Source organism: the organism of the source record quoted next (genome assembly GCF_019968985.1).
Source record: "MAG: Porospora cf. gigantea B chromosome Unknown PgB_NODE_724_length_11866_cov_110.976, whole genome shotgun sequence".
Lineage (NCBI taxonomy): Eukaryota > Apicomplexa > Conoidasida > Eugregarinorida > Porosporidae > Porospora > Porospora cf. gigantea B.
This window is the reverse complement of record NW_027179229.1, coordinates 1-11,866: the sequence shown is the minus strand read 5'-3', so window position 1 is coordinate 11,866 and position 11,866 is coordinate 1. Positions and strand designations below refer to the sequence as shown.

The following is an 11,866-nucleotide window of genomic DNA, read 5'->3' as shown; positions in this document are numbered from 1 at the left end:
CGTTGTGATATGTAGCCTCTCGCATCCAGTCGAGGCCGTAGGCAGTCTCCTTCACTGCCCAGCACATCGGTTTCTTGGCAGCGACCAGTGTCAACACACTCGGAATGATCGACTTCATTAGAACCATGGAACTGCTTCTTTTAGTTTTGTGTTTAAATCATATCCCCAGAAGATCCGATATATACATTCAAAGTTGTGGAATTAATGCAATGCCTTCTGGAAATGTGCAAATTAAATAACTTCCGTATCTTAAAAGGATCTTTGGCGGTCAGAACTACTCAACTACACTAACGAAACGTGCCCCCTACACCGCATCAAGTAGCCCCTCCCAGGAGGCACCTAGTGAGTCCCTCCCAGAGGAGGCCTAGGCAGCCCTCCAGAGGAGGCGCCTGCATCAAGTAGCTGTCAGGTTTTCTTCCTGCCACGAACATCAGCAGCGGATCTGTCTAGGAGATCCGCCATATCAATGGCGCCGGCACCGGTAGTGGATACGGTTCTGTGTTATAAGAAACCGGGTTGTACTTCTGTGTTGGGTTGCGGTCGATGGTTGAGGGTCCTCCTTGCTTATGAACGCCTGTATATCCCGCCTTGTCGTCATGCAAGCGAACATTGTCGGGGACGGTGGCCTGGTAGAGCGGTCCCTCGGAACTCAACAGGCTACTGATGAATGCCTCGCTCTCTACGCCTTTCCTAGCGGCAAGGTTCGTCACAAGCTGCAGGAATGTTGTGAAATCGATCACCTTCTGCTTCTTTGCCACTTTGCTAAACTCCAGATCGCTATCAGTCGTCGTGAATTTCTTGGTGTATATCTTGTTGTCTTTAAGCATTTTCGTGAGGACCTTGGACGACATTGTCGAAGACGGGGTCTGGCTGGCTCCGGTGCAATACCGCTTGAAAGCAGCCTCCAGCTCTTCAGACATAGTCAGAAATATAGATATACAGCTGCATCTCATCCAACTGCATCTTTTTCATTGCCAGATGTAGTAGCACCTAGCGCCCCCCCAATGGTTCTGATTACCACATAAATTTAGTTCACTCAGATGCGCCACCTGCTACTTCATTCAAGATCGAGGAGATCAAGTCGTCAACCATCTTACTGCTGTGCTGATTGTAGCGCGGCAGGAAGCGGAGCATGTCCAGCTGCTCATCCAGTAACGCTGTCGAGTCCGACGGTACGGAGTCAAATGAGTCGGTGCTGGAAAGAGTTAAAGAGGAGAGAGAGGTTAAAGACTTACAGGGCTATAGATTCGTAGCTGGGATTTGCCCGGGTACTTATGTTGGTGCTGCTGGAGCCGCGCTTATTCAGAACACCCGATCGGAGAGGCTCAACGAGGTCCTCGATCATGTGAGGCGGCGTTTGGTGGATTACAGCAAGTGGCAGCCACCCCTCATCTCCCTTATGCGGGCCGGAGACACAAACGCCGTAAATCCAGTCATCTCCGTCTGAGGTCTTGCCAAACGCTCTCACAACGACGCCTTCCCCAACAGTGACAGGCATTACACGGTGCAAAGACAGGGATTCTTCCGGGAGGCGTCCTGTGGGTGAGGTGCCAACCTGCAGCTTAGGTTTCACCCCCTCAGGGGCAAAGTGCTTCAAGACGACCACGGCCCTGTCGATGTCGACAACAAATAGACTGGCAACGGCTTGCGAAATCCCAGCAGCGCTCAGTGTCTGGACCCAGTCAAGAGCAGCGGGGTGTTGCACTGTCAATGGAGCTTCGCCAGAGCAATCCTTGGCCAATAAACATGCGACGAACGTTCTTATGGGAGCCGTCGAAGTTTTGCAGGTCTCCAAAATGCTGTCGTAATCCAAAGGAACTGTCCCTGCCGCCAGAGGAATCACTCCTGGAAGGAAGGGCATCTGATCCGGCTCCTCAATCCACCCAGGACAAAAGGGAATGTGGAAGATTTGAGGATCTCGCAACTCCTTGGGGTCGTGTGCATTCGAGCAATAATACGCCTGACAAAAGCGCTCATGGTGAATGCGTCCTGAGTATCTCCAACCCTTTGAGTTCTTCTTAACCACTTGTTTCCGTTTGATGGTTTCACATTGGAGACGTTTGTAGGCTAGTGGATGGTAGATAACCTCCTCAAAGGTGTGAGCAAAGGGACAGTTGTCTCCACGCTCGCAGTGTACGCCTTGGACGACCATTTCTCCCATGGCCGAGTTAAACTCGCTGCTCATCTGTCCGTTCCGATGTCTGACACAAAATGAGACCTCTGGACACCAAAGGGGTAGGTACCGTAGACTACGCTCCGGAATCCAAGACTTCAAGAAGTAGGGGCATCTACGCTTCCACACCTTGTTGTGAGAGTACTGACACTTAGACCCGAATCGACAAAAGACATACTCGCTGTTCTTCTCGGGCGTGTCAATTTCAGGCCGAAGGCAAGGTTTTGTTCGGAAGTACACTAGGTCCGTTTCGGATAGGACAGGGGGACACGCCATGCGAATGGGGTGCAGGGTGCTTATGGGTGCGATTTCGAGGGTGGAGCCGAGAGTCGAGGATTTAGGGGTTGGGGTTTAGAGGGTGGAGCCGAGAGTCAAGGCCTTAGGGGGGCTGTTAATCGAGCTAAGGTGTCTAGGGGTCGTCATTCGGGAATCGGAGGTAGCTTTCGGACCCTTCAGCTTTTGCGCTAGAGACGCCATGAGGAAGCGCAGCGAAAGGAGCCTCGACTGTGCAGAACTTCGTCACCGTTAGCCATCGAAGGTACCTGTAGATTACGAGAAGAGCAAGTCCTGACCATCCAATCAGCCAGTACTCCGGTGTTGTCACGACATCCCACATCTCAGGCAGTGTGAGGTCTCTTCGCATGTCATTAGCCAGCAGCTGGAGTAGGCCAACACAAGGTTCATTAGGGTCGTATCTCCGAAACGCCATCAAAGTCAGCACCCACACAACTGTTGCGAGAATGATGATGACCAAACCGCAAAAACGATCACGGAACCAGTGCGGCCTTGTATGCACCAAACTGGAGATTGGCACAGGGTTTTGCAAGTTCCAAAGCATTTGTCGATTTTGTCAATGGATGCTGAGGAAATCAAATGCTTCGACTATCTGCTATTCTTGGGAATCGAAATAATGATCGCCAGTTGCGACGTTCACCGGGTTCTTTTGATCTCTTCCGCCTTCGACTCTTCGTTGGTATTGGTACATCCAAAGCTGTCACTGGCTGATTGACCGCGGACATACGCCGAGGGCGTTCAGGAGCACCTCCAGCTATTATCAGTTGATGGGAGCCGGCGCCAACAGTTGTGATCGTGTCAGGTTCACATTTGGGGTCCCACCTCAGACGGTGCATCAAGCTGGTGTTCTCGCCTTCACGAGTGGACCCTTTGATGGTTATCCACAGACCTGGGACTTCCGGGAACAACGAAAAATTGTGCAGTGATAGGCCTTCCAGCACGGTCTCTGTCCAGTGCTTAGTGGTTAAATGGAATTCTCGGATGGTCTGTGTGCATAAGACGCCGGTCCCACGGTCAACGGTGCCATATCGGGTCCTGTTCCACCAAAACATAGCAGCAGGTCACCGTGCAGGCTCAGATGGCAGCCTTGTACGACAGGTCCCACGCCCAGCAGACTCCACACCAACGAGGCCATATCGAACACCCAAACCTCCCCATTCAAGCCAGAGCTCCCCTCACCACCCACGACGTATAGCTTCCTATCGCGAACAGCGATGCCTGCGGCTTTTCTGCCTGAAGGGGCTCGTGAGTTAAAGCCGGAGGTAGATCTGTGGGTCAAAGGAGACTCGAGGTCGCAGAAAAGGCATTCCCATCCACCGAGCTCTAACCGAAAAACCCATAGGTCACGCAGGAAACCAATGTCAGTCGCTCCACCGAAAATGAACCAGTTGGATCCATCCTGCACAGCAGAGTGCCCACTGCGAGGGGGTGGGCTGATATGGAGCGTGAGGCGACTCCAGACGTCCGAATCAGGGCTCCAGGTCCACATATCGTTCAAAGCGGAGATAGAGGACCCTCCAAACTGAATGAAACCGCTTCAGATTAAGTACCAGGTAAAGTTGGCCCCTGTGAAAGGTCATGGCACTGGAGTGCCGGCCTGAGGGCTTGGTTTGCAAAGTCGGACAACTAAAGTTCCCGGTAAGCGAATCTACGCGAACAAGATCGTCGAGAAACAACACTCCACCAACAGGGTTGATTGACAAACCACCGAAGATGTATACGAAACGAGTCCCGTCGAATGCTCCGGCAGGGTATTGTCTGTCATCGCTGGTCTCGGGTCTCACCTGGCAGGGTAGTGACCGACGTGAAGAGGTTCGATGGTGTAGCGCATTAAAAAACGTTAATGCTGGGCGATTCGTGGGTTAGATGAAGAGGTTCGATGGTGTAGCGCAACACTCCTCACACCAAATGCAAAAACCACGACGCTGTGCTCCGCGCCGTTAGCAGAGGAGAGGAGATACCTTCAAATTCGTGTCTTTTCGATGGGAAATTTGCTGGCCGCTGAGGAAGGCGAAACAATCCCGCAGGAAATATCCCTCAGGTACAACGTGTCTTTACCGAACCAGGTGGTGGGTTTGATCGCACCTCTGAACACAGCCGCTCATATCGTACCACGCAAGCACCATCCGCAACCCCTGCAGCCTTCATCGGAAGTCTGTTCGAGTTCGAGAGGAGGGGGACGTCCTCCGCGTGTCATTCGCTTTGCAAGCTACCGCCGATGTCGTCTGTCGGGTGTATTTCGGAGCTCTTTGGGATTTGGCAGACGCCTTGGCCGGACCACGATTGGACGAGTGCGTTGTTGTATCAACGACCGCCGAGAAGGGAGAGCACGTGAATGTGACTCTGGCAGACGGATGGCAATTGTCTGATGCACGATCACGAGTGACTGCAATTGGTATACCATGTGCCTTCGTCATTGAACTGGTGAGTGCAGGAAAGAGGTGTCCTAGACAGCGGTTGGGTCCGACATCAAGCACCTTACCTTGTGTGGCCTGGATTTCAAGTCCGCTGAGAGTGCTGCCTTCCCCCTGAACGTAACTATCGACAGGCAGCTGCTTTGGCACAACGGTAGGCTGACCGCTATGCACGATTTTTTCGGAGTGGGGGACTCCCAAGAGAAATGCTGCGTCATCTGTCTGGAGAATCCCAGAACCGTGGCTGTGGTTCCTTGTCGACATGTGTGCCTTTGTGCCGCCTGCACCGCCACTGTCAGAATCAAGAAAAGCAACTGTCCCATTTGTCGAAATGGTAAGATTGACCTCGTTCATAGACGCAGCGGTGACGGGCTACATTCAATTCGTGTCGGAGGACAAGGAGTTAGAATAGTCTAAAGTCATGGGCGGTGTTGGCCTCTTTAACCGTTCCAGAACCTCGGAATCATTGTTACTAAAATCCGTTTAATGGATGATATCTTCAAATGTACCCGGAAGATGGCAAGGCTCCAGTGGCGCTTGGCCCTCGGGTCAAGCCAACTTGAGGTCCCCATGGCTAGCTCATCGAACATATACGTCTACTGCCTGCCCTCAGATGCTCCTGTATGGGGTGGTGGGCGTGGTCATTAGTCTGTGTTTGAGTGTCGGATTCATTCTTTTATGGAGAGCCAAGCGTTCTAAGTCTCCATTGGCCCTGAGCCCCGCGCAAGAGAGTTTGGAGGTGCAGGCTGCCCCATCTTTTGTTGTGAGGTTACCCGAACCTACGTTTGCGAGCCCACATCCAGTTCAAGTTCAACCTTCTACTGTTCTACCCCCTCTCCCCCCTTCGGTTCAGACAGCAAGAGGATTCGTTCTAACATCATCACCTTTTTTAACCTGATTGAAATGTTTTCTCCCCTAGCTCGTCTGCGCATCCTTTCCTACAGCCGAGTAGAAAGTTGTGGGGATTTTTTTCTTGAGACTCACTCATTTTGTTGTGATTTTTGCTGCCTCTTTCTTCGGTTTTCCTCGCTCTGCCAACACATCTGCAGGTGCGAGTGTAACTTTGTCAAAGGCGCATCCACCGCAGTTGTGTGTAATGAGACCTACGTTCCCTTCAAGTCTGCCGACGTCCGCAACGTCCAAGTCCGTTTCGCCTATAACCACTCTAATTTTGGGGGGCGTCAGCTGAATCGTCATCGTTCTCCAGTAAGATGTGACTGTGATAAGTACGCTGGTAGCCCTACCATTCTTTGGGAGGTCTACGGCTTTCAGTTCTTGCACGGCCCATGGCATCCCTCGCCACCTGGAGTAAGCGAGTCTACTTTGCGACGCCATTATCGTGTCGAACCCCCTTTGGCCATCGCCCTCCACGATATTCAAAGCGACTCCTGCTTGTCCCGTCCCAACAGGACGCATATCAAGCGATATTGTGCCTGATGCGCAGCGTATATGGTTCAGAAGGATGGTGACTTCGCCTGGGTGGAGGTACCTCTCTCCTGACTGGCGGAACTGAACTAACACCTGTCGTCGTCCCCCGACGTCAGCAAGGCCCCAGTGAGGTAGCGCCTTCATGCTGGCTGAGAGACTCGTAAAAGGACGGTATGTCGTACGGAGCGCTTGACCTGAAAGGGTATCCACAATCGAACACGCCTTTGGGAGAGGTGCGTGATCGGCATCAGGGTGACATCCCGATGAACATGGACTACCACGGCTGCGAATGGCTAGGACTTTGCCACCTTGGGTCCCTTCGTTGACTATCATAATACGTCCGCGGGGATAATTGTTGTCGAAGACGTTGAAAGTAGAGAGAGGCGTGGATACCTCGATATGTCCCCGGTGGTAGTTGACACTGATGTCGACCGTTTCGTTGATTTCGAAGCCTCCATTTTGATCAATGAACAGTTCTACAGGTCGAAGCCCACGGGACAGCCGAAGTAGGCGGGTGTAGCCTCCTGCACGCTGGGATAACTCAACAACGTAGCCGTCACGGAAAGAAGCCATATGAAATCCGATACCCCAAGAGCCTCCAGATCCAGAGAACACACGCACCTTCATCTCGAAATTATAATAGTCCCGGTCCCTCAGCAACAACGCCGCCCCTCTGACGATTACCGGCGCGGGACTTACAGGCTGCTCCAAGCCTCTTTGGTCCACGATGACCTGTGACGTTAGCGCTAGCTGCCCATCAGTCACTTCCCAGCGCACATCCTGTGGTTTGGCAGCCCAGTGGAGTACTTGGTCGCCAACATGTGCTGTGGTGGGCCATGGTGGATAGCTGAGGGGTCTTCGTCCATCAGTGATTCGTGAGAGGAGAGCTCGGAATTCGATCTTCTTCAAGTCGGTGGCTTGAAAGAGCACGGACATTTTGGATGCCAACGGTACCATTTTGTCGAAAAGGGCCCGGGTGGTCTTGAGGACTGAAGAGGATAAGGCTTCCACTTCCTTTTGCTTGGTTTCAACTTCCTTCACGACTTCTAGACGAGACGACAGCGCTGTCTTCGAGTCCTGCAGAAACATGTCCAAGCCCCGTGGGTCAGCAGAGGAGCCCATTACTAGGGACTCAGACACGGTGCTGGTGATGGACTCCAGTGACTTTCGCTCAGGGACTTCAGGCAAACTCTGGTCTTCTTTGCTGAGCTGCTCGAAACGAGCGTCATTCTTCTCAGCGAGGTCTTCCTTCTCAGCGAGGTCTTCGGGAGAAGGACATGGGGGAGTGTAAGCTGCCAACTTGAAAGAGCGGTCCCATTCCGCGCCCTCGTAGGCCTCCGTCTTGACTCCATTTCGAAACTGAGAGGGGTAGGCAGACTGACCAGCGAGAATGGTGACCTTTAAGACTTTGGTCTTTGGCAACAAACCCTCGAAGACCGCTGCAGTACAAACAGGGGAATCGTCACGGAAGATCGAATCCCCACCAGTAACGGGGTGAAACGGCGGAGGGCAGTCTGTTGGGCACCGTACGTTCACCTCGGATCCAATTGGGCCTTGGAAGAGACTAGAGTAGCGGATGTTGGTTTCACAACCAATTGTGGAAAGGTTTGCGCCTGACGTCAGCGGCGGAATTTCGCACACGACCAGAGAAAAGAGAGGGTCAACGCTCCTTGCCAACTCAGCCCGTTGGAGGGAAAACTCATCCAAGTACACGACCACCGATGTGGAGGGGCCTGCAGGTAGATGTCCGATGTAGTCGAAGTGCTCGTTCTGCAAGTAGTTAACCCCCTTGCCATTCAAATCAGTGTAGATCTCGCCGTTCCCTACCAAAATGGGGATGGAGGAAACGCCAGACGCTAGATGTCCCACCTGCAGCAGTCCGTCACGGACGGTCTCTAGAGCTTGTGACGAGCGGGGAACAAAGGGACTGAGGCCTCTCAGAGCGCAGACGCCGCGAGCATACTTCTGAGGTGGCCACGATAGACTGCGTGATAGAAGGTCCGACGGTCTCACTTCATGGACAGAAGAGTCTTGTGAACCTGCTTCGTAACGGGAATGAAAAGCACGGAGCTTGCTACAGGCTCCGGCAAAGGAGCCTCCTTCGTTCCCTTATCCAGCTTTGTGGGGTCTTTGTGGAGACCCCATCGATAAGGATCCACATCTACGTCACTCTTGGGAAGACACGAGGTCTCGGATGGGAATTTGGGAGGTAGGGCCTTGTAGTGCAAACAGAGGGCCCGGACAGTTGCAGCTTCAGGAGAACATACGGGAGCAATGTCATAGTAGCCGGTAACCCCTTTGTCGATGTCCTCGCAGGTCGGAGGCAGAGTCGAGTACTCCTTCGCTCTCTTCAGAAGCGGGAATCGCCTGAAGAACGTCGCCAAAAAGGATTCGTAGACCCGAGCGTTCCCTGAGAAGGTCTTGAGCTGGTCCAGGCGTCGGCGGGTGGAGTCGAGGCACGCTTCCATCCCTGAAGGGTCCATTGCCATTCGAGAGCTCAACTTGCCCATGCCCTTGGCCATCTTGGAGCTCTCCACCGCTAGCAGATGGCCAGAGGTAGACGGCTTCTCCTGTATGATCTCCGGTAGAACACGATCTCTGAGGTCCTCTGTGATTTCATCACAGTGACCCAGAACACCACGGAAACCGGACTTTAAGACTCGGAGTTCTCGTATTCCGAATAGTCGCTGCGGTGGTTGACTTATGGTGGCGGTGGAGACTGCGTACTCTGGGTGGGGCTTCAGCAAGGCCAGTCTGATGTCTTTAGCTCGAACGTTCAAGTCAAGACGCGTGGAGTTCATGGAGTTCACTGGGACGTTTCTGTGATTGGATCACTAGAGTCTCACCTGACTTGCGAAAACGCTCCTGTCACTCGACTCTGTACGCTGTAGGACAAGGGAGGAAATTCCCAGTCAATTTCCAAACGCTCAAGAGTCTCTGGAGCCTCGAAGCTGATGTCGAAGAAAACCACAGGCGTCTTCAATTTCATGTCGAACCCCTGGGAAGCCCAATAGGTCGCCTTGTCACCATCGTTGACCTTGTCAGGTCCATGCTCTCCGTCTTTCTCAGGCCGTGGATAGTTGGTCGATGGAGAGAAGGGTGTAGGAGTGAATCCTGGCTTGTCTCCTAAAAACGTGAGACACCGTTTGATCCCTTTCATATCCGTCTGAAGCTGACTGCATCTCAATCAGCTGACGATGCTCACTTCATAGCGTTGATGTGCCATTGACGCCCGTCACAGGACTCAAGAACCACCGCCTTGGTATCATCTTCCTCCTTAACCAGGACACATAACTTTGAGCCAACATGGAGAAGGGAGCTGTTTGAGCAGGACCCGGCCCTCACTGATCTTCTTGGAACCTGAAAACCTCCTGGTTGTTCCCTGCTGCGATGCCATGAGCACAGCTGTAGACCTGCAGTGGCACGCCTGGCCCTACAATCGCAGGTGGTTGCACACAAAGCTCATCCTGGGGAGATTGGATTCCAGAGACCAACTGCACGATGGGAAACGGAGCCCCAATGGCTGCTACGAATCTGAGGGCTACCTTGGAAGGGTCGTCTGCAGCCGTTTTCATGCGAATTCGAACTCCAAAGATTCTTTTTGATCCGCCAAAGTCGTACTTCTGGACGTGCTCCCCCTTTGATCCAACAGGCTCCCACATATCTGCCTCCTTGACAGGTTCAAATGTTGTTGCAGAGTTTGCAACCTCCACTGATATCAATTCAGGAGGAGAGACTAGTTGGATGCACACATTAACCCTCACCCCATTCGAATCGTAACCCCTTAACATCCCGGGGCCTTTCAAGAGACGCGGTTAATGTCACCGGCTCCCCTTTCGTCACTGGCTGTGATGACCAGTATAGGGACCCTCTAGTAATGCAGTTCGATGACAAGTAGTTGACACTTCCCCGTGTGAAAGGCAACACGCTGTCGGTCTTGCAACTGACGAAGGGAACGAGGTTGGGATTGTCCGTTCGCTGAGTCTGATCTGAGAATTCGAACTTGGCAACGACAGCCACGCCAAAAAGGATCACCGAAAACAGCATTCTGAATATCACAGCCAGATCCAGTCACGAACACGTTAGATGAGGCACGCTTCTTACAGAGCGTTATTGTCGATTTTTGATGTTCAACGTTCGCTGTGTTGCCGTGACCTCGCAGCCAAGTTTGAATTTGTCAGGTAGGCATCAAATCCTAATATAACGCTCATGTGGCTTTTAGAGTATCTGAGGCTGTTAGGAAGCCCCTCGCCTGTCGAAGACCCGTTACCTACGCGGGCAGCACAGGAGGAAGCGGAGTCCCGAGCGGCCGCGGAGGCAGTTGAGATGGTTGAGTGTGGGCTCAGGCGACCTGCTAGGCCAAAAAGATGCCCTTCCGATGACGATTGGCGTGTGGCAGCAGATCGAATTCGGGCAGGGGAAGGGGACCTTCCTCTTCCCCCTACAGACATGCGCACGTTACAACCTGGGACCTGGCTTAACGACGAGGTCATCAACGCCTACATGCAGCTGCTTAATGAGCGTAACGCTCGCCACCGAGAGGCCTTCTCCAAGAGTCAGACTTCACAAAACAAGGTGATGGATGTGGACCCTGATTCCGCTCCCTCTAATGAACCTGGCACGTTTTTGCCTCCGTCAGTCTACTGCTGGAACTCGTTCTTTTTCCCAAAGCTATGTGGAAGCGATTGGCGCAAATCAGGTGATTATCAGGCCGTTGCGAGGTGGTCGACTCGGAAAGGCATTGATGTCTTCGATTTAGATTGGATGGTGGTGCCGGTGCATGTGAAGCAATGCCACTGGGTATGTGCTGCCGTGGACATGAGGAATAGACGCGTGTACTATTTGGATTCGATGACTGGCCCTGAGGGGGGGTTGGTCTTCTCGAAACTTCTGGAGTACTTGAAATGCGAGCACGAGGATAAACTTGGACGGCCTTTGGCATATTCCGATGAGTGGATGTTGGCGGAAGTAGACGCACCAACTCAGGACAATGGTTCGGATTGTGGTGTGTTCACCTGTGCAGCAGCAGAGTACATATCTGATGGTAGGTTCGATGAAAGACATCCCCCTGCTTTTGACTACGGCCAGGATGACGTTGAAGACCAGCGAAGACTGATTGCGCTGTGTTTACATGAAGCAAGTATCCCTTAACTGGTTTTCAAACCCCCAACCCCAACTCCAACGGCTGTTAATGCCATACGTGTAATGCAGACGTATACGGCCCCACGTTAACCTGTTCCGATCGAGATGGCGTCCACTAGTAGAATGGGAGGACGGTTCTGATGGTCGTCTTTTACCATCAACCGTATTTGGACCTCAACCTTCACTGAAGACTTTTTGAAGGCGCTCTGCGCTGCTTGATTCCCCCCTCCTCAAGTTGTTTCTTTTCATTTTTCAATTCGTGGGATGTATCATTGAAGATATTTACACATGGAACAGATGAAACCGCCTTAGCTGACCCGGCAAGCTTCGCCCCTCTCGTCCTCGTCCTCGTCCTCGCTTTCAGATGACCAAGGAGCGCGACACACCGCACAGCGTGCGTTCCACCGCTCTAGAC

General features: G+C 52.7%; 6 protein-coding genes across 11 annotated transcripts; 2 read left to right on the top strand and 4 right to left on the bottom strand.

Annotated features, from left to right (window-relative positions):
* Positions 1-446: 446 nt before the first annotated feature.
* Positions 447-920, bottom strand: KVP17_001955 (uncharacterized protein; the record flags this gene model as incomplete). Its single annotated transcript, XM_068517820.1, has 1 exon — positions 447-920. One exon carries the CDS (start codon positions 918-920, stop codon positions 447-449), a length of 474 nt encoding a protein of 157 aa, XP_068372137.1.
* Positions 921-1,032: 112 nt separating this feature from the next.
* KVP17_001957 (uncharacterized protein) lies at positions 1,033-2,449 on the bottom strand (the record flags this gene model as incomplete). 2 transcript variants are annotated; one of them, XM_068517822.1, is made up of 2 exons in its annotated part: positions 1,033-1,195; positions 1,236-2,449. In XM_068517822.1, the coding sequence occupies 2 exons, from the start codon at positions 2,447-2,449 to the stop codon at positions 1,033-1,035; spliced, it is 1,377 nt and encodes a 458-aa protein (XP_068372139.1). The 2 variants fall into 2 exon arrangements, with proteins under 2 accessions (XP_068372139.1, XP_068372140.1); XM_068517823.1 differs by lacking the exon at positions 1,033-1,195 and having other exon boundaries at positions 1,232-2,449.
* A 133-nt stretch (positions 2,450-2,582) lies between these two features.
* Positions 2,583-2,882, bottom strand: KVP17_001956 (uncharacterized protein; the record flags this gene model as incomplete). Its single annotated transcript, XM_068517821.1, has 1 exon — positions 2,583-2,882. The coding sequence occupies one exon, from the start codon at positions 2,880-2,882 to the stop codon at positions 2,583-2,585; it is 300 nt and encodes a 99-aa protein (XP_068372138.1).
* A 1,567-nt stretch (positions 2,883-4,449) lies between these two features.
* Positions 4,450-5,293, top strand: KVP17_005243 (uncharacterized protein; the record flags this gene model as incomplete). Its single annotated transcript, XM_068515049.1, has 4 exons — positions 4,450-4,536; positions 4,565-4,891; positions 4,918-5,215; positions 5,244-5,293. 4 exons carry the CDS (start codon positions 4,450-4,452, stop codon positions 5,291-5,293), a joined length of 762 nt encoding a protein of 253 aa, XP_068372141.1.
* A 572-nt stretch (positions 5,294-5,865) lies between these two features.
* Positions 5,866-10,356, bottom strand: KVP17_001954 (uncharacterized protein; the record flags this gene model as incomplete). 5 transcript variants are annotated; one of them, XM_068517815.1, is made up of 7 exons in its annotated part: positions 5,866-6,098; positions 6,126-8,293; positions 8,323-9,129; positions 9,156-9,485; positions 9,515-9,628; positions 9,655-10,045; positions 10,074-10,356. In XM_068517815.1, the coding sequence occupies 7 exons, from the start codon at positions 10,354-10,356 to the stop codon at positions 5,866-5,868; spliced, it is 4,326 nt and encodes a 1,441-aa protein (XP_068372132.1). The 5 variants fall into 5 exon arrangements, with proteins under 5 accessions (XP_068372132.1, XP_068372134.1, XP_068372133.1 ...); XM_068517817.1 differs by lacking the exons at positions 9,156-9,485; positions 9,515-9,628; positions 9,655-10,045; positions 10,074-10,356 and having other exon boundaries at positions 5,866-8,293; positions 8,323-9,110; XM_068517816.1 differs by lacking the exons at positions 5,866-6,098; positions 6,126-8,293; positions 8,323-9,129; ... (1 more) ...; positions 9,655-10,045; positions 10,074-10,356 and having other exon boundaries at positions 9,152-9,469.
* A 162-nt stretch (positions 10,357-10,518) lies between these two features.
* On the top strand, positions 10,519-11,460 carry KVP17_001953 (uncharacterized protein; the record flags this gene model as incomplete). Its single annotated transcript, XM_068517814.1, has 1 exon — positions 10,519-11,460. One exon carries the CDS (start codon positions 10,519-10,521, stop codon positions 11,458-11,460), a length of 942 nt encoding a protein of 313 aa, XP_068372131.1.
* Between the last annotated feature and the right edge of the window lie 406 nt (positions 11,461-11,866).